At 42.4% G+C, this 22,108-nt stretch overlaps 1 protein-coding gene across 1 annotated transcript in view; it reads right to left on the reverse strand.

Moving 5' to 3' along the window:
- grin3ba (glutamate receptor, ionotropic, N-methyl-D-aspartate 3Ba) overlaps positions 1-22,108 on the reverse strand; it is an 84,259-nt gene that overhangs the window by 30,219 nt on the left and 31,932 nt on the right. Inside the window, exons 2-5 of the mRNA XM_020627030.3 lie at positions 9,755-10,455; positions 2,661-3,157; positions 1,095-1,366; positions 109-345 (exon numbers count right to left, since the gene is read on the reverse strand). Coding sequence (XP_020482686.1) covers positions 109-345; positions 1,095-1,366; positions 2,661-3,157; positions 9,755-10,455 — 1,707 coding nt within the window. The remainder of the gene's footprint in view (positions 1-108; positions 346-1,094; positions 1,367-2,660; positions 3,158-9,754; positions 10,456-22,108) is intronic.

Raw genomic sequence — 22,108 nt, forward strand, 5'->3', positions numbered from 1 at the left:
GTTTGTGTAGATTTTCCCATAATGCAAATCCCCTCCTCTCTTTTGCTGCAATTTATTTTCCCTACCTTGCATGATGCCAATTTATCACACAGATGAGAGCTAGTTTACCTTGGTAGCGACAGTGCGTCCAAACAGTATGGCATAGCAGAGATTGAGGGCCGAGGAATAAGAGAACACTCGCAGCCTGTTCCTGCCGTGGGGTGTCATGCCGAAGGGGCTGTTCCACTCGTACAAGGTGAGAAAGAGCGCGGTGAGGTGGAGCGTGACAAAAATACCCACCCACATGGACCAGTGGAGAGGCCACATAAAGGCTCCAATTGGGGCAGCAGTGTCTCTGCTACGAACCTGGTGGCCAGAAACAAAAACAAAAAAATGTCAAGAAACTGGCTTGATGCAGCTGATTTCTATCTGCAAGTGATAGTGCAATTTGTGCAAAATTGTGATTTAAATTCAGCCTCAAGTTTGAAGGATCTTGTCTGTAAACTTTGCTTTAAACCCTCCTGGGCATAACAAGAAAAAATGCATAAAATGTTTTTATTATGTACTATCCATCATTTTGGAAGGACAAGCAATCTCTATTTCAAATAATGGAGTACTCATTTTCAAATGGAACCAAATTGTCAGATCATATTATGCACTGCAGTTTGTCAGGCACAGAGGGACATGTTAAGAAATCAAAGAACAACTGCAGCATGTTTGAGGACTCTATTAAGATGGCTTCTCAAAATGCTTGTTAAACTCCTAATAAACTCTTAAACTGCCGTTAAATTTGAACTTTCATAATTAAGGTGCACGGAAGATGTAGCAAACTAATTATTCACAGCTAATGATCTCCTATTCCTCAAAGCAGATTGGTTGAGCAGGGCAACAGGGTGAAATTAAGTGTTTGCAGACCATATCATCATACTGAAATAAAGTCAGCCAAAGAGAGAGAGAGAGAGAGAGAGAGAGAGACTGACAAATCAAAGAAACACTGATGATTGCAATGGTGTCACAATGCAGTATATTTTCGGGACATGCCCCACGTCTTGTACAATCATTAAAATACAAACTCAGAACTCCAACAAACTAATGATGACTTGAAGCAATAGTACCAGAATGCCCAGGCTGGTGGAGTAGAAGGGCGAGGTAAAATCAATGACTCTGCTCCGGGCAGAGTTGATGGAGAATGAAGTGACGGCCATGTCAGCTGTTCCACTCAGCAGGTCCCCGACCAGCCCCGTCCAACGTCCCGTCCCACTTGATGCGCCGTACTTTCCGTCCCCCACAATGTAAAGGTCAAAGGTAAATCCCATGTCTTCCGCAAGTTTCTCCAACAAGTCGATACAGTACCCATAGCAGCACCTCCTCAGGTCCTCTGGCAGGTCTGACAGGAAAGAAGAGATTATGATGTGAAATGTTTCCAGTCTGTTATTCATGCTCAAGAATTGTAAGTACTGGGGTCTCACCAATAGGATTTTGTCCACATAAATATTGAAAAAGGATCATTGGAAAATTTCCATCCATCCTTTTGGGAAACTTCTTTATGAGTGTTGTAAATGACCCCTGCACCAAGGCTAGGAAATATTTTGTCAAATTAAAATGTAACAAATCCTTGATCAACTTAAGGCAAGAAAAAAAGTTGGCAAGATGGACACCTTATGATATAAATTCTTAAACTTTCTGCCACTTTGATTTTCCTGGCAAACCTTGTTTTGCAAACGCAGTCAATACAGATTAAGGAGTATGCCAATCGCACTTGAAACTTGGCACAAGTCTGCCCTCGTTCTGCCAAGATAGAATATGGAATTTTGAGATCAGATATTTCATATTTATTGAATATTGAGAAAAGGGTACCACTGCCATGTATTTTGCAACTATGCCTATACTTCTTGAAACCCTAGATACTAAATAAAAGGTTCTTTCCTCAATGCAAATATGCACTTCAATTTGCTGTCTTCCATTTTCCATCCTCAAATTCAATTCAGAGAAAGTTTGGATGCCTTGTACTTCCCTGCTGTACTGCCGGCTTTGTGTATAATGTCCTTTGTGAGATATAGTGCCTGGTTTTTCTTTCTTGAAGTCATATTGATTTAACACCTTCAATGCTCATCACTCATGAAACAGAGCTTTGGCTGTAGACCTAAGCCCTAGACAATGGACTGGGAATACTTCAGTACTGGACTGGCCAGCCTTGATCCCTTATTGATTTTGGCTTCTAAAATTCACTTCAATCTTGAGGAGAAGCAACTGAAATGTGTCCAGTGACATAGCAAAAAGGTCTAAGACTAATGACATAGGTATCTGTAATTTTTCATAGATCTGTACTCATGAATGTCCAATGAGTTCCTGTGATAGTTCTTGACCACCATGGTCTAATAAAGTTAATAAAGTTTATCTTCATACTACAAAGGCTGCGGGAGCTTTTTGAGCACTTTAATCCATTCATTCTCCATGCACATTCGTAGTAGGTGAAGTTGTGCGAGAAAACCCAACTCTGATTTTACAGTGTTTTGCTACTCTGAGGCGCACTCACCATGGAAGACCAACACCACATCAGCATTATCCAGTCTTGGTCTCATAAAGTAAATAAAGTTGATATTGATAATACATGTGTTGCTGGAGCCTTTTGACGTCTTCATAGTTCTTCACCACAACAAAAATTCAAAAACAAAACTCACCAATGCCCTCCCATTCTGCAGTAGTAGCGTTTGGGTTATGGAGCTGGTGGAAGAGGGCCTGGATTATGTCAGACCTGTTGGTTCTTGGGTCTAAGCATAGTTGACCCGCTGGACACAATCCATCCTCGTCCACCTCCCGTGTAAAGACAAATGGGTGTTCCACCAGTGTTACCACCCTCAGGCGTTGTCCCTCAACAGAAAATCCTGGCCTCCAGCGTCCTCCAATGTGACTATCCCCCTGTCCATCCCCTCCCCGTACCCCGGCTCCAAGACCTTGTCCCTGACTGCTTCTGAAGCCTCCCACCAGTCCCAGGATGCCTCCTTCTAACTCCAGCCTGCCTCGCGTCCACTGGCCTACGGTCACCCAGGCTGGCTGGCCAAGAGCACCCCTCTTCAGGCTCCATACATGGAAGAGCTGGGAGGAGGAGACTCGAGATAGGCCAGCATCCACCTGGATCAGGCCTGTGGCCCCGGTAAAGGAAGTGTTGGAGAGAAACCTCAAGGGAAAGAAAGAGAAATGCAGATAATAAGCCAGAGAAAACAACATTTGGAAAAACTGCAAGATCCATGCTGGGTTATGACAGTTTAGAAATGTTGCCTGCAATCACAAACAACAGTTAATGGGCCATATAGAAAACCCAAGGAGAAAGCAAGGAATATTTTAACATAATGGTGCAATGGTATGGCTGGGTTGTGAAGCTGTTTTAAGTGCAGACTCAGATGGGTAATTTCATCTCCCAAAAAGTCGTAATTAAAAGTTAATTCAGAGCAGTGAGGGTCCCCTCCTATCTGCTTGCCCATACAGACAGTCATTGCTATTCGTCTCACTCGCCTGGTGACACCGTATTGGTCTTTACGGCGGAATGCATTAGTAAGAGCAATCCCCGTTCACACATAAATCTGCCCTGGCCTCTTGAACCGTGCAGGGATTGTTAGCTCATGTCTTTGCATTTGATCATACGGACATCGCCAGGTGCTGTCTCAGTATGAAGCCATACAAGTACTGTTTGATTATGTCTTGATTAGTCGTGAATTGTCAAGGGGTCATTGGAAATCGTATGGGGTGGGTGTTTAATGTTAAAGTATGCAGGGATCACTGCATTCAGTATGGGTGCTGAACCGTGCAGGGACTGTTGATTATGTCTGGGTCAAGGCTAGAAATGGCAAGCTTTCCTTCCAGTTAATGGAGAAGGTTTGTAAAGCCTTTGCTTTTTTCTCAGAGCAGGAAAATCGCTTTTCTGTCTTGCCCTTGTTATATATTTTCTTTCTATTTTATTTGTCTCATCTCTCATGAAGTAAAAAGCTCAATTGATGAACACAGAATGGAACCTGCTGCTGAACCCCTTCCACTGTAAAATATGGGATATGCAATGTAAAGTGAAAGCTAAATTGATCATGTGGCTCATTAACCACCTCTGAGGCTTGCCCGGACTGAAGTCTATCTGCATCACAGAAAAAAAGACATAAAATGTACGTCATGTTTTGTGTGCTATACTTGTGTTTTTTGTTAATAATCATCCCTCTGATTTCGTTGAACAGCATAATATCAATTCATAAACCAATTCCTCGCACTATAATACTTTGAGCCTGATGTAAAAGCCTCTGATACCCATCTAATTCTGCGTTAACTTATGTTTCCTCATCAGCATCTCCCTCTGTCTCTGTGACCATAAAGTGCAAGTGCTAGCCTTGCCTTGAGCTGAAATCACTCATGGTAATAGCTCGGCTGAATCATCATATCCCATAGACAGCAGATTCATCAAGCACACCCACTCCAGACTCATATACTATCCTGTGGTGGCTGCGGCTGGCCACAAAAAAGTAAAAAATTACACTTAGGCTTCACTTCACGTCTCTTATCTGAATAAAAACTATGGAGCCACTTTTGTACAGCTAGTGTCATTTTCGAATTTAATGTCCAGAAATAGAAACATAAGATAGAAGTGGGAGATTATGCTGAGAGAAAGAGCATGGTTGTTAACGCATGCCACACTTCACCTTTTAGCTAAGAGTGTTTTGTTTGGCTGCATTGGGCCAGAGGCTGCAGCTTTTAAAGAATGACCCTGGGTGTCAAAGCAGGTTGATATGTCAGCCCGTGGTGTCAGAGAGCGATGGCGTCCTCTCAATAACACCTGGCCTCGCTTTACTCACTCAGAGAGTAAATGTCAGCAGAGTGGCCCTTAAATGATGACTCCATAAGAGAGTCCTGGGCATGTGTATCACTCTGTTATCGCTCTATCTCCTTTGGTTTGGAGGAAAGTTTACTCCTTCTCACTTTGTATCTCTGGGATGATACGAGGTCTGCTTGTTTCAGTGGTTTTAATCTCTTCAGGGGAGATAAAATCAGCGTGGCAGGCGTGCCAAGTGAGATGGCATTGACTGACAGATCTCACTCTGATAACAACAACCCTCTATCAATTTCCCTCCCTTCTCTTCTTTTTTCTCCTGTTTCACATCCTTTCCCCACACAAGATTCTTCTTTCTTTCCGTTAGCCATTTCCTACTTCCCGTCTTTCATCTATGTGTTTGTCTTTGACCACTGTCTCCTTTCTCTCTAATGTATTTTGGGGAATAGGCAACCAGGGACTTTTTTTTTGATTCTGGACATTCAGAAGAACTACATCAAAGTGGCCAGTTTCTCATATCTTTACTCTGGCTCCCTCATACCTTCCCCACTTGCTTATATCTCAAGACATCCTCTCTCCTCCCTTGCCTTCCTCGCTCCGTCCCTTGGGCATTGAACTGTTAATTGCCTTTTCCATGTGGAAGTCTCTCACTTCCTGGAGCTTTGTAAAGGCTCTCTGGAGCATTGGCATGTCTGGCTGTTGCAGGGGAGGGATAAGAATCAGGGAGCACACTGGAGGGCATGGTGTCTAACTGGACCGGTTTGAATGGTGAGATAGAGCAACTGCTTTTATCAGTCCCTCACAGGCCAGGAACAAAGGTCACCAGCACTATATTAGGAAGGACTCTATCATAAATAGTAATTTCTGATAGCATAGACTTTGTACTAATTGAACCTCTACAGAGATAGTGACTTTCTCTGTTGTCCTGCTGAAGTTTCAGTGAGTTTGAACACATTATTTATTATTTTCTTATAAAGCTTTATGGCTTAAATTGAATGAATTAGTGTACAGTTCTAGGCTCTTTTTAGGCTCATTTGGATGTTTTTTAATTTAACCAAGAGAAAACCTGTTGACCTGTATATTGAAAATATATTTTTCAAGAGTGTCCTGGCCAAAATAGGCTACATTCTCACATTGACCTTGTTACTCTGTGATATTCAGCATATTTACAAGAAAACAATCTCTGTTCAGCCTTTTACCGTGCCGTGTACCACAAAGTTAAGTTTCAGTTTGATATGATTGGCCTTAACTTGGAGTTATTTGATCGTAAACAGCGCATTCTCATTCAACAACGGCAATAAACTACTTTGTTGAAGTTGGAAACACATTATTGGACAGGAGAGGTTTAAAAATGAGTCAAAATTGACTTTTGTATTTAAACAGGACTCTAGTCTCTGGTTGTACTTCCTGTATTGTTTGCCCATCCTTAGTATTCCTTCCTAAACCAGACTTTATTGGGGACTCTACTACATCACTGACACCAGTTTTTTGAAGTATGCCATAAATGTGTCAGTATTGTAGTCAGTTAAAGTCCTCTGTATCTCATGCAGACACTAAAGGATATTTTGTACGAGATTGTAAAAGATGGCCTTGATATAGTGTCTGTATTTGGCAAATTTGAAATGAAACAACGGATTCACAAACCGAATTACCAGACAAATTAAAATGTTTGGCCTTGATAATAGCGCTACAGATGATAGGTTAATGGATTGTTGAAATTGGCTTTAAGTAATCCAGATTTGTTTTGATGCCATTATTTCCCCCTAGACACCATCAGTACAACTTGATGTATTCTTGCTTTGACATACAGAACACGCTCTACCAGCAACACATTGCTGTTAATGTCACAGGATATTTTACTTAAAACCGGTTGATCATCAGTGAGCTTTATGGTATTGGATTGGTGAATTTAATGGAATATCCACTTAAACCACTTTTTAGGCTGTATCAGAAGCCAATGTCACTGCTGGTAACGGAAAACGCTAACTTGTTAAATACACACAACATTTCATTGCCCGAAGTTCAAAAGATTTTAATGCATTTCAACTTTCATCTATGTCAATCTTGTCATTATACTAGAGAAAATATCGGCATTGCAAGAAAGTAGGCTCCATTATTGTATTATTGTATTATAGTATGTTCATATTATGTCCATATTCTTTATATTATCTGTAAACTAGTATAGCATGCTCACTGCACCTTAATCTGTATATTATAATCCTAAGAATACACTTATTTTGTAGCATTACTTATTTATAGCATTTATTTATATTTATAGCATCCCATTAATCCAGCCATCCAGATATACCTAATAATTCACTTTTTTTGTCTACATCTGTAAATTTTGTAATTACTGTACATAGCACAGACTCTTGCACTTTCTGCTTATTTGCACTTCTGGTGAGATGCCAAACCTCATTTCGTTACTCTATACTTGTATATGTGTAATGACAATAAAGTTGAATCTCATCTCATCTCATCATCTCATTATCTTGGGAACGCTACAACACAAAAAATAAATCCATCCAATTGATGAATTATTCAGCCTGGTCCAAAGTTCTGGACCGACTGACAGCCGGACATCGCTATCAAGTTAGCCAAGCTTCTAGTGAAGATGAAAATGAACAATCTAATCACTTTATATATAATAAACTTCTTTTCACCCTGATAATAAATGTCCATTGATATTGCTTTGTAGCTCAACTCCCACTCCACTTGATTCTGCCTCTGGCCTTCCATACTAAATTGTTTTGGCATCCCAAGGCTTTACTTAGCTCCACTAAGAGAGAGAACACTGTGAGAATCCAACTTGTGATTATGTGGGAGGTGTTGATGATCACTCTCAGCTGGCAGGAACTAGTGTGTGTTCAATATTTGCTTTGGGCCCCACTCAAACCACAAATCCTTCTATCACTAGTACTACATGGCTGTAAAAGTTGGAACCATTCTGTTTATTCATTGCGCTGTTTCAAAAAATGTCCATGTCAACTTCCAAAGCGTAGATATTTGCTCTAGAGTGAGTTTATGGCCTTTTCTGATGTTAATGGTGCTTCAGTGCATCACTCAGCATCAGCCACATTTGGCATTAAAGGGATTGTAATTTTAGTAGTATGAGGGTTCTATTTTTACTGTGTACAAAACGTGAGGATTTATTTTTTCTGCCTTAAGTGAAAGCATTTGTGTTTGATATATTTCAATGCTTACATAGCATGCATATATACGTTATCATAAACCGCACCTTGACAGAGGCAGTGAAAGCTGTCAGGGGTCCTTATAAAAGCTGCAGGGATTGAAGCGGCAGCAGCGGAAGCAGCAAAGAGAAACAGGCAAAACTCTCTGGTGTCAGTCTGTGAATCTGTATGCCATAAAGACCTCCTCCCAACCCCCCTGTATGACAGCGCCACTCAGAAGGAAACACCCCCATGGTGCAGAGGACAGACAAGGGCAACAAACCAAAGCGTACAGTACCATAAGTGTAGCAAGCAACTTAAGAAAATATGCCAAAGTGTCTATCAGAAAGCTAACAAGCTTACAGACATTCCAAGGTGTGAACAGAGAATTAAATTGGTGTTTGTCATAAATTACTTGGTGATTTAAATGTCTGCACTTTTGGGAACTTTGCTGAGAATTTGTAAGTGACTTGGAGGCTGCAGGGTTTGTGGTCTATTTGAGATCCATCCCTGACCAGTCCACTAGTAATCCTATGTAGCCTAAAGCACTGCATGTCTTACATTTCTACATCTGCATACCAGCAAGAAGGTGCTGCTCAGGGTCTGGCCTGAATCTTGACCTTTAGCATGGAGTCACAGAAGAAATATTGCTCTCTGCTAAATTTGTGTTTAAGGGTTTGGTTGACCCAAATTATACAAACAGATTTAAAAGCCAAGTTTTATCCAAAAAAAGTCCAATACCATTTTTCCCTTACCCATACCAATTAAGATACCTGGGCTAAAGTATTGGCCCATACCAAGCAACTCTTTGTTTATAATGAAATTTAAAAAATACAGCCGCTATTCTATTATTATTATTATTATTATTATTAATAAACAGCTTTGGGTTACCGGTACTCCTACAGTTTGTATATAAGAGCTATCTTTGTTTTAAGACATGGCTCATATCACATGAGGAGTCATTTCCTAAAAATACACTAACACTAAGAGTCTCACTCACTAAGCTAATGTTAGCCGTGGATAGCTCTCCTGACTTCCTGTTTTTGAGTAACCCTATTCTTAACATGAAAACTGCCTTATTAAACATTTTGAGCATTTTAAATGATGTTAATGTTAAAACATAATTGAAAAACATCAAGCCTTGAATTAGTCACTGGAAAACACAGAGGGAGATAAAAATTTGCCTGCCTACATTTTGCTAGTTTTGACTGACACGACATTTTGCTAACAGCAGGGAGCGTAGTGCTAGCCGAGCAGTACACTGTTCTTCTCTGCTGCTATAAGGCATTAGCTGTATGGGACAGCCATAGAAAATACAAGTGCTGTTTAGTATAGGGTTTAGAAGAAGAAGAATCAAATCAATTTTGTGGAGGCTAATATATAAAGATATCAAATAAACAATACACATTTAAGACAGTCTTTGAGCATCCCTCCATTCTAATAAAAGTCTTGTATTTGACTTTTTCTATTTCAACTAAATCAAGATGCTCACTTTTATAGATGCTGCGTTGTTTAAACATCAGTGTTGGCCGATATAGGCCCTTCTGACAAATATCGACCTATCAGGAAAATAAGGTGGTATGCACTGATGTAACTAGCCAATTTCTGTCTTGCATCAATTTATTGTTGACAAGCGACCCAAACGCTTGTGTAGATGATGTCACCTGCAGGAAACACTCTGATGTGTTTTCATGGTGAAAATATCGGCAGTGTTGCAGTTTTACACGGGACTTTGAGAGAGATCGGCAACATAAGGTTTGTATGTTATTTGTCATATATGAACAGTGTGTGCATCTACCTGGCCAGATATTGTCCAGAAGAGGGCAGCTCATGCCTGTTCGGTTTGTCGTAACAGTTCACCATGTTCTGAATCAGCGCCAAGTCTGGCCTGACCATGGTCGCCGCAGTGACCGCACGACCAATCAACTGCAAAGCATCCCTTATGTAGAAGCTGATTGGCTTACGTCCGACCTCCCCATAGGCCAACAGTCCAAGGGGCCCTCCGAGAGTGTGGAGCGAATCTGGTGACAAGGGATATCCCATAATCCACTGCAGTGCTGGTAGCGATGGAGCGAGGCGCTGAGCGGCCCGCAGGACAGAAGAGAGACACTCTGGGTCAGATCCCAGGAGAAGAACGGAAGAGATAGGAGAGGGGGAGCGCAGAAAACTGGTGGAGAGGATCTTCAAAGCCTCCTCTTCCCTCTGATCCTCCCTCCTCTCCTCGCTGGCATCCCCTCTTCTATCCCCGCCCCCAGAGATATGGGTCAAGTTGATGATATCCCATAAATGCCACGAGGACCCGCTGTGCGTCTGCAGGTGAGACAGCAATCCATCACCTCCTTCCTCCCACCCAGGGCAAATCACAGCTGCTCCTCCCCAGCTGTCCTCCCCCCGGCTTCCTCTGTCCCTGTCCCCGTCTTTCCCCTGCAGGACAGCCAGCAGCAGAGTGCCCAGGGTTGATGGAGGCACACGGGCGGACATCTGCAGGTGGAATCGGTTCTATGAAAGAGGACAGGAAGGAGGAGTAGGAAGAGGTGAAAGATAAAAAAAAGAGAGAAGTGAGAAAGTTAGAGGGAACAACAGCAAAATGATTGAGGACGGGGCACAGAAGGGAGAGAGAGAAAAGGGAGGAGGGAAAACAGAAAACAAGATCAAAACAGAGATTAATAGATAAAGCCATACCCCAACACCTCGGGGCTGAATAACATACAATCACATTAAACGCAGCTTTTATGGGCGCCGGAGTGCTGCAAAACAATCCCTGTTGCTGCAATAATTCAGCACAACGATGATCAGAAGCAATCCGTCACATTTGTTCATTATCTCTCACCCTGAATAAGGAGAGTGGCGCTGATACAAACAAGGAGTCAATGATTCGCATCTAATCTGCAACATCACAGTTGGCTTGGCAAGACAACAGTAGCATCCACAGTTCATCCAGAAGCCCAGCATTTCCAAACCCCGCTGAAAACACTGGCTTGTTTCATACTGTTCCAAAGTGGATAACACTGTTGTCCTTGAATGCAGCTCACAGATGGAACTTCCTCCTCCTTCCTTTGGGGCTTCTTTCCATTTTTCATCCTATCAGTGCTCCAGGCAAGGTTGAGGAGGGGGATTGGGGGTGCTGCTTTTATATAGTGAGCCCAAAGTTAAGGTTAACGTGACTCAAGTTAAGATTCTCAAAGCTCGCCGAACTAACATGAAAGGAATGCACAACACAGTATGCCTATAAACACCCTCTGGCACAAATGCATACACATTTTCAACTTTTCCACATGTACATGCACCAAAAACATGCGCTTATAAGTAGAAAAAAATCAATATTGTTAATCTATGCAGTAACATTCAGTATGCAAAGAGAAACTTGTGGAATACACCGTCACACGCTCAGGTGTCCCTGAAGATATCTAAACCAAACTTCAACACACACACCCGCTCATTCAAATGGAAATATCCCACCCGGGAGTACAAAGTAAACAGAGCGACCCTCCGCCGAAAGACCTTGAATCCCATAAGAGAAAAGGAAAAAAATATATATTTGAGTGAAGTCTGCAAAGACATGGATGAATTAATGCAGCGTTGTCTCCTGGGAGAGTCATGAAGGGAGAGTGGTGTGTGTGTGGGGAAAAGTAAAAATAGGCGTCTGTGTTTGAACTCAATAGGGGGTTAGAAAGATGGTGGAGGTGGAGGTGATGGCAGCAGGTGGCATCAGAAGAACAGAGACAGGAAGGGAGATGCCTGCTACAGGTGTGGGTATTATTCGGCATCTTACTGCCAGGTTTGAAGCTAACATCATGCTTGTTTTGTCAAAGGGCTCAGAGAGTTTTAAAAAAAGTGAGAGAAAAAGGATCAAAAACAGAGCCCCAAGGCAGCTGTAGGAATTAGTGTGTGAATCTATAACTGCTCTCATCTCTACTGGGTATGATCCATCCATGACATATATCATTTAAATATTAATGTAATGCTAAATGTTAATGTATGCTCATCTTATGTTAATAACATCCACATGAAAAGGACTACAAGCTACAACATTAGACAGTCTGACTAGTCTAAAAAAAGCTGTAAATTATACTTTCAGTGGAAACAGATGGCTAGAAAACCAAAAAAAAGGAATCTTACTAAATATATCATTGTCAAATTAATCATGATCAAAATCATCAGGGATGCATCTCACAGCTGTGTCAGCTGTTTCAGAGCAGTACATTATTTGATTATTTCTCTCCCACAGACAATTATGTCTGACTTTTAATTTGCTTGACTTTGAGAGAGATTCTTTTACAATTCCATTTACATTTGCGGCGTTTAGCCAGCGCTCTTATCCACCGCGACTCACAACAGTAGAATTACTTCAAGAGTGAAGACGTGAGAATAATGACAAGAGCTCCCTGTGCCATTATAGTAGTGGTATTTGTAGTCGCTGCTGTTAGGAGAGAAAGCGAATTAGAGTGAATGGAGGAGGCAGATGTGGGAGTCGTGATGTGATTCTGAAGAGATAAGGAGATTTGAGCCCTTTTCCTTAAGACATGAGTTCCAGTCCATAAGTCGGGGAAGCACTCTGCTGTTTTCTCTGTTTTGAAGAAGGACTTACTCAAAAAGTCTGTGGGCAATCGAATGTGACAAGCACCAAAGTGGCCCCAATGAAACTTAGAAAAAGCACCTCGCTGGAGTTATTGCCTATTACAACTGCAGTCGCTTCTTGTCTGCATTTCAGTGTTTTGGCACAATTAATTCCAGTGATATATTAGGGCAATAACTCCCAAGAGAGCATTTTCTCCTGTGCTTAAAGGTACAAATGCAATTCAGTGAACTTTGAAAAAGTTTTTTTTAAGGATATGTGCATTAATAATAACACAAAACAGCCTTGCGTGGAAAATAAAGATAACTAAAAAAGTAGTCAACACAATCTTACAGCTCTGTTAATTGGAAATACTCGGAATATGTGAAGCATGGAATGAAAAATGCAGCCACTTTGTTCATTTAAATTTGCTAATCTGATACAGTGCAGCGGGATCTGACAAAACTTACATCTTACTGTAATAATAGTATCAGTATCAATAAAAAATCCAAACTCTCAAATAACTTAGGAGGGGTTCAAAATGACAAACCTTAGCATAATGGAGCATGAGAAATCTGTCCTCTCTGATTACACCTGAAAATTGCTTGATAAGTTCTACTGCTTTAAACATAATAATGATACGTGTACATCCTGCTGTTCTAAGCCCTCTTCAGTAAGTGAGACAGACAATGAAAGATTGAATTGAAGTACAAATGAGTATCATCAGCATAATAAATATGATTGACATTGTGATGTGAGATACCAGGTGGAGGCATATAATGAAAACCAAACAGGCCCAAGAATGCTTCCTTGTGGAATCTCCACTTGCAATCATGAGTCTCTGACAAAAAACCAAGGATGACAAAAATATTGGTTAGGTATCAGGGAGATCCAATAAGACCCACATATTTCTTCAGTTTTCCAAAGACAAAGTATGGTGACCAACTGCCCAAAAAGTTTGCTATTGTTTTTTGCGATTAAATTGACGAGTTATGCTGTAGGGTTGTCATTTTCAGCCGCCATTCTTAGCTATCCTCTGTTCCTTACTATTTGTCACCAGCATTGCGTTCAATGCACACTTGTTGTGCGTGTGCGTTAAAGGAAAAGCTTCTCTTTGGACTTTAATAGAGCCGTTTGTCACTCATTTTCAAAACAGGCCAAACGCTCTTCAATCAAACAATGACAAAATCCTACGTGTAGCATCCTGAACATTATCAAGAACAATGAAAATCCCTGTCAGTCATCACTCTAGCTTAATCCAGCCTGTCTGAAACACAAGCTGGCAACATCGCTGTTTATCCCTGTGACACACCAAAAATGATGTATATGCGTTTATGTCTGCATCCAAGCGAGAAAGCTTCCGACAGATATTTAAGTACACTGTGGCTGCCTGAATGCATCTGTGCTTGTTCCTGACAGCCTGTGCTGCTGCTTTGGGTCCAGGCCAACTTTGTAGTTGTGGTTATCAGGCATTTGAATTTAAAATGTCATTTTTTTAACGGACCTTAGGGAACCTGAGTGGAGTTTTGATCTCTAGAGGAATGCAGCTGGTAATTTTTTCATGATGTTGCTGTCTAGACAAGATAAAAGGTGGCTGTGCTGTCTAGAGCTGGAAAGTTAGCGGACTATTGGCAGTTTTCACAAACACAGAGTGTGTGAGGGTGTGTGAGCAGGGGGCAGCTACAGGCTTGATCCTGTCATCCATGCTGCTATCGAAGTCCAGCTCTGCTGCTCGAGTCAATCCTGACCCCAGCTGATGTGTTGTTTTTTTTAAAGTACATAGATCTTTTTCAGGCCTGGTTAGGAATGCAATAGATTTTTTTTTTCCGTGAGCTGCTACACATTTTCAACCTGTAATGACCTCCAGTGTGGGTGTTCGTGTGTATTTTTGTGTGCACTCTCTTATCTCCTCTTTCTATTCTCAGGTAAAAGCTTCATCTGCAAGCGGCAGGATATAAGGACTCTGAACTAAGGATGCAAGACAAGCACAGCTAAAAGGAATGTCAGCATTATTCAGATATGAAGCACAAAATCCATCCCCCTGTGCACACATCTGCAAATTAGGTGCCTTGAACTGAACCTCTTCTGAACAAATCCAGGGTTCTGTTTGATGCGCTGGCCCTTAGAGTTTCATGTCTCCAAACACTATGCATGTGCACAAATACACACAACAAAACCCTCACGCACAGACAGGAAACATACACACATACAGCCCGCGCAAACAAACTGACACACACACACTAAGGCGCCAGAGCAAGAACACACAGATCCAGTACAAACACGGCGCAGTGTGAATACTCGAGCGTAAACCCAGAGGGATCTTTGGGCAATGTGGAGTAAGCAAACCGACAGGAGTGCGTTGAATCAGAACAGGAGGTAGCAGCTCCCTGTTACTAAGCTCATTCCTTATTTAGGCCTCCATAAGTAAAGCATCGACACTTGGAAGGTTTGCAACCGAGTGCACAATGCCAAAAACAAACAAAAAAAGGGTTCTCTGTGTAGAAAAGGGAGAACAGAAGAAACAGCAGCACCTGCAGTTTGAGAGCTTATTAAAAGCAAGTTGGAGCAAAAGCAAGAATCTGGAATTGTGTATGTGTGTGTGTATTTGTGTGTTTTGGAGAGTTTTGGCAGTAGCAAGAGGCTAAAGAGGTCTAAGATTTAAGCTGAATCTCTGCAAAAAGTGAAGAATCTCCTCACATCCTTCCTCCACTGCTCCAGGCTACAGATCTCTTTAACTCGCTGCAGCTTGAAATACTGCGAAAGCACTCTGCAGCCTCACTCGGGCTCAACATTGCACTCATGAATTGTTTTCACCCAGCACAGCGCAGCTGCTTCACCCAACCTCTGCCTGAGCCGGTGAATGGCTGCTTAGCTTTCCCATTCAGTCAAGAAACAAAGCTCATGGTCGGGGCAGGATTCCAAACAACAACACTTCACTGAACACATTCATATTTCCTCGACGCTGTCACCAGGTGAGCCTGCTGTGTGTGGGGACGATGCAGCGAAAGAGATAGGAGGAGGAACTGTGAATATATGTTTGAGATGAAAAGGTGGAGGAGAAAGTGATAGGTGGTTTAATATCCGCATTTGTGAACGGAGGTAAAAGGTGATGGTTTGCATGAGAATGTGTGTGTAGCAATAAGGTGCGAGAAAGAAAAAGGGAAAGATTTTCTCAGCAGGGGTTTACGCCTTCTATTTCACACACCTGAAAGCTAAGCGTATTGTACCCTGAATGTCAGACTGAAATGTCAAAGCACATGTCGGCTGACGCATAAAAACACATGAATCCAACATAAGCAATCTCATTTAACCCGCGGTGCAGAAAGGGTTTCTTATTTTAAGGTGCATCACACCCTGTTTCTCTAGCGCACACATACAGTGAGGAATAAAGAAACAGTTAAATGTGTGCCATTTTTCAGACTTTTTTTTTCTCTCACAGTCCAAATAAACAGGCGTGATCGAATAAGGCCAGCAGAGTTGTTTGCATAGTTAATGAAGCGCGGCTGTTTAGTCCACCAGACGTTTGCTAACCGAGCTGTTTGTCGTGCTGTTGTGTAATTGTATGCAAATAGCATTGTTTAATTTTCTCCTAATTTCCTCACGTCTCCTGGCAGTAAGTGTTATATGGGTGACTTTAATCTTACTCCGCCATGCTGCCGGCTACAGCAGGCTAAGCTTTGTGCGGGGAAGGGGTTGCCGCTGTTGGACACAAGTGCATGTGCAAATTCACACACACACACATGCCAAACTGCAGTAAACATACACAGGGACGCACTGCAAATTACATTTTCGTGCTTACATATGCATGAAAGTATGCCACACACACTCGCACGTGCACACAGAAACACAACTGTGAAGCAATCAGCCACTTAACACAGCAAATGACTGTGGTTATCTAAGCATAACAGCCTGTTGGCTCACAGAACCACAGTGATAAGCAGTAAGATACACACTATTAGGCTCCGCCACAGGACCGGCCACAGATTGAAATGGGCCTAAATCTTGTTTCACAGTTAAACAGCTGATGGAGATGGAGCCGTGTCTCTATGACTGTCATTACGATATTACTTAGATGCAAATACTTAAAGTCCATCCAATTCCATCCACCGCCTCCTACACAGTGATAGAGAGGAAAAGTGTGCGGGAGATTGAGGCCCATCAGGGGAGCGATGAAACAGCAGGGGCGGTGTGTAAAGCATGCTTAGAATTAAGTTTGATTACAGGGAAATGTCTGCTCGTAGATGTGACAATTCGGTGACTGCAGCTGGTATATGAATATGTGAGTCCATTAAACATAAGGATCTTGTTAGTTTCCTCTGTGGTCTGGCGGCTTGGTAGAGGAAGGGGCTTACAGTAACATCGTAAAAAACACAATTGTGTTCCTGAGCGACTGTGGGAAAAGCCATTAAAAAAAAAAAAAGTCTTGACGGGCCATGTCTCCTCTTTCCCTCCGGGGTCTGAGTTTATGGCGATCGTTCCGAGAAGGAGAGAAAATGGGATCTTTGTGCACACCGTCGTCACACCAACTGTAGCGAGCTGTGTTTGTGTTGTTGTGTTTGTATGAAGGTGCATGCTGTGGCAAAACTTAGACACACTTCTTACTGATGCAGTTAAATGTTAACTGACTTAGAAAATGTGAGAGTACAATTTCTGAGATGTATTCACAGTATAGACCTAAAAAGTAATCCTCTTTAGGACGTTCATATCATCTGTTTCTGTCCAAAGCTGACTGAACTTGATGCTTTATTGGAAAGAATATCATAAAACATGTAACTTTTCTTCAATGTGGAAACCTAGATTGGGGATGTCTTGCTGCTCTGAATATGTTTCGTTTTCTCTTTTTTGTCTTTACAATTTCTTCCTTTTAGATCAACATTTCATTCACCCGGCCTTTTTTCTTGGGATTTAAGTTTTATTATTTGGTCTGTTGTATCTTGACAAGCTTTAAACATAGCTTTTATGTTGTCTTAGCATTATTCACAAACAGTATGTCAATTCCACCACCAGGGGGCTCTCAATCAGAACAAAAACAAAAGATGACATCGAGGATGGCAGGGAATCATGGGAGTGATTTTCTCTGCTACCACCCCCACCCTCACCCCCAATGAAACGCCGAACGGGCAAAACAGACCCCGAGGAAGAGAATGTGTTTACCAACGATGTATCCAAGTAAAATTTACATGACTTTCTTATCACAACAGCACATACAGCAACAGTTACAGCAGCTTTCAGTCGCAGTTCTCGCTTCTCTATGTAAACGGTCTTTCACGTAACATTCTCTGTTTCCACGGCAACGATAAAAACATGTCCTGAATGAGTGTGAAGTGAACAGAAGTGAGTTGGCCAAGAAGAAGCCGAACAGCTGTGAAAATAAGTTAGAGGATGATCAGGACAAAAAAAAAAGAAACTAGAGATAGATATCGTGATGTTTTCTTATATAATTGTCTTGCAGTTTTATAATTAGTGCAGATTCTTTGTGTCTTTATATCATTATCATGGGCCACGTATCGTTGGTATCATCGCGTCTTATTGTATCATATCGTATCATAACTTACCCTGTGATTATCATCCTTACTTTGTGCCAATGTATCATCTTTTCTATGTGTAATTCTTCGTCTTCTTCATCAATGTCGGATGAAATATGCAAAACAAGAAGATAATCCCGCTCAAGTGCATCAGAGAAAAGGCTGTTTTCAAAATGAAAGAAGTAGTAAGGAAGGGCATTTGTCATGAATTGTAGTCAAACATGTTTGTAAAGAAATCAATACCCAAGTAAAGTACAGACAGAATCAAACTTTACTTTAGTAAAATGAGAAGCTATTGGTGCTTAATTTCTTTCAAACTCTGTATACATAAGTAGTTTCCCCAGAGAGTAAGAGAGTCTGCAAAAGCACTAGGGAGCTATGTGTGTGTATATGTGTGTTTGTGTGTGTGTATGTGTGTCCATCTGAATGCCAGTGATTTACAAAGGATTTAATGGAATATTGTTCTCAGCATGGCTTCAAATTAATTTAAATGATCAAGACACAGAACACATCAACGTTTTTTCCCCTGGAGCTCTGAAAGCAACTGAAGAATTTAAAAAAAAAAAAAAAAACCTGCCGACTGCTTTCTCCTGAACACACACACACACACACACACACACACACACACACACACACACACACACACAGACACACACACACACACACAGACACACACAACCACACACGGACAAACACACAGACACACACACACACACACAGACACACACAACCACACACGGACAAACACACAGACACACACACACACACACACACACACACACACACACACACACACACACAGACACACACAACCACACACAGACAAACACACAGACACAGACACAGACACACACAACCACACACACACACACACACAGAAACATATTAATCGCAGTTTCCCAGACAGACTGATCACATACTCAAACCAGCCGAGTGCTTTGGGCTTTGTACGCATGAAGAAGTTTCTGCTACACGATTTCAAGTCGCACAGCTCAATCAAGTGACATCCAGAGGGAGTTAAAACATGCAAGTGCATATCAAAGTACGCTATTGCTTCCATGCTAGGGCTGTAAATGTTTGGTAAATGGAGTAATTCTAAGTGCAGAGTGTTCAACTTTCACTATCAGTTGACTTGTAATTTAATGAGCCTCCTCGGGCTCAGCGAATGTCCTGATGTCATCACTAATAATCAGATAGAGGAAACAGCGGGGGGGACTGAATGTGCTGTTCTGGCCTGGTTACGCAGGTCTCCAGTCAGCCAATGTTAGTGCTGAGTGCACTGCTAGCATGGGTGAAGGCTGTCATCTCAGCGCGCTGCGTCTGCGCCTCTTTTGTCAGGAGCTCTTTTGATCCCCTCAGTTTGCAGAGATACAAGCCCGCAGCAGAAATATGCTGAATGGATTCATGTATCATCCTCCCGCCCTACAAACAGCCTCTGGCCCCCGCTCGCTATTTATGATCATAATAGCTGCCGTTATTTATTAAAGAGAGCTATTGTCGTCCTCGCTCTATAGACAATGTTCTTTTCTCTGCTGGGGAGAATAATATTTGTCCTTTCGCTGCGATATGAGCCGGCATACTGGATGTGATGGTGATTGATTCCAGTGTTGCACAGCGCAGAGAGGTAACAGCGGAAGGCTAATCTGAGTTATGATTGCCACTGTAATCGCATTTTCTCCCCTGACTCATCCATCTGCTCTACAGTAGCACGTACAGGCCGTATTCTGATTACGCCGCACATCTGTCAATAACCCAAAAAACCCGCGCTACAGAGTCGGCGACATGTTCCTGTTCCTTCTCCATCACCTTCCGCCGGTTTTCCCATCACCATGATTTCCTATATCATAACTGCTTCCCTCCTTTCCTGCGGCACAGTTTTTTATCTTCCTGAGCTAGCTGGAGGTGGCGTCATGTATTTCGCAGTAATCACAGCATCATGTCGGGGGTAAAATGAGCTGTTTCGGGTGTTCAGGGGGCCCCGGCGCAGTGGCTGTCAGGGCAGAAAATAGCCTCTTGGTGGGTTGTAATTCCGACCAGCAGGCAGCTGGACCAAGGCGACGGCAGCATTATTTAGTTACCGGGAGAATGATACCAACAGTTCCCCAAGTGCAGATGCAGAGTGGCGTGATGTCATTAACAGTCGGCCCACGGGGAGCGCGGCACTGAAACTTCAGGGGGGGACGCATTTATTCACAACACCCCAGCGGTGCAAGCATGCCACGGCAGTAATGAGGTGTCTAGAGCTTTGGGTGCAGGCTGCGTGTCTGAATGTGTGTGATATTTAGTCTTAGGGTGTTTGTTTTGGTGTGTGTGCTTAAAAATGTGTGACCGAACAACTCCCTAATGGAAAAGATCCCTTCGCTCCGGTCGTGTTGAATACTGAAACTCCAAAGCAGACTTCCCAGGAGTGAAATAATACACCCAGAGAGAGAGAGAGACTGAGGGGGAAGTCATTTAGGAGGAGTGTGTTTGTGCGAGAGTGTGCGTCAAGCCAAGTATGTGTGAGTGAAAGTTGGGGTGTGTGTGTGTGTGTGTGTGTGGGTGTTTGCAGGATGGATGGGCTTGTGGTGAGTAAATGACCTGCCTTGATTCAGCCTATCAGCTGAGCTCTCCACCCAGACTCCCTGATATCCCCTTTCATCCATCTCTATAAGCGAGAGATGACGGAGAGATGGAGAGACGGAGGAGACGAATATGCGCCGTACAGAGTGAACGATTTCAAGTGCAAGAAGCGAGCATAAAGGCCTAATTAGAGATGTGGAAGAAATTTGGGAGAAAGAGTGTCGGAGACAGAAGGAGTGAACAAAAAGACGATTAGGCTTCACTCTGAACGTTGGGTAATATGTATGACAAACTGCAGCCCCGCTCACACCACAAGTGCCTCTCTAATGTGACTAAGTTCCAGTCGATTGAAGGGCCATTTGGGGTGAGTTGATTCGGGGGGCCACAGATGCACACTCTGTTTGGCCCCGGCCCACTTCTGCTGCTGTATTATTGAATACTCCACGCAGGACCTGCAAAAGATGAGCGGAAAATGTTGGGGTAAAAGCATCAGCTACTTCAAAACAGATGACGCTGACTGTGAAAATGATTCCAGGCATGAAAATGAGGCCCATTTTAGAGCATTATCATCATAAAAATGAGTCATTTGCATACTTTTTTTCATAGAAAGTCGTTTAACTTCTGCATGAATCTGAAGCATTTTGCATGGACTTAAATCCATTAGTATGCCCTTGTTGCATGCTGTCACTGTCCCCTGAACAACACCCACTCAGGGGCATGGTTTTTGAGATTTCTGATTTGATCCCAGCGTCAACTTTTATCTTTTTTTCAGTGAAAGTCTTAAGTAAATTTGTTCAGATGAAAGCAATTTGAAAGGACGTTGAGTGCCGTATTTGGAGACAAGTGACAAGGACATGGATGCAGACGCAGAAAGAAACAAATGGAAGCAGTATGGCTGCATGGAAACCCCTCCTGCTCCTAAAATTCCCATTAATCACTGTGGCTAAATGGTAGAGTCGGGGTGGGGGTTCGATCCAGCCACAGCTGCAAGAACTGGGATGTGTCCTTGGGCAAGACACTTAACCTCCCGGTTATTCCAGCTGCTTTGTTGGCGGCGCATAAATGTGTATGAATGGGATTAGCTAATACTGATGATGGTCACTTTACAATAGCAGCCTCTGCCATCAGTGTGTGAATGGGTAGGTGTGACCTGCGGTGTAAAAGTGCTTTGAGTAATCAGAAGAAGAAAAGCACTATATTATATCAAGTCCATTTAACCATTCATGACAACTTATTCTTGTATTTCCAGTTCCATGTGATGCAGTTTGCCAGATCACAGCACTCGACTTTCTGATTACAATCCTGTAATACATCTGTGATAGAGCTCAGGTTTCCCTTTTAGCTTTGCTGAGTTTTTCATCCAGACACATGGGCAAACATAAGGCATCCACCCACATAAATCTTGTGCAGCTGGGTCTGTCATTAGCTCAGCCTGCCAATAAACTGTGAATAAACTGTGCTAATGTTGTTCTAATGAATAACTTTCGAGAGAGGATTACTTGCAGAGGCT

This window comes from Labrus bergylta, chromosome 18, assembly GCF_963930695.1.
Source record: "Labrus bergylta chromosome 18, fLabBer1.1, whole genome shotgun sequence".
In the NCBI taxonomy this organism is placed as follows: domain Eukaryota; kingdom Metazoa; phylum Chordata; class Actinopteri; order Labriformes; family Labridae; genus Labrus; species Labrus bergylta.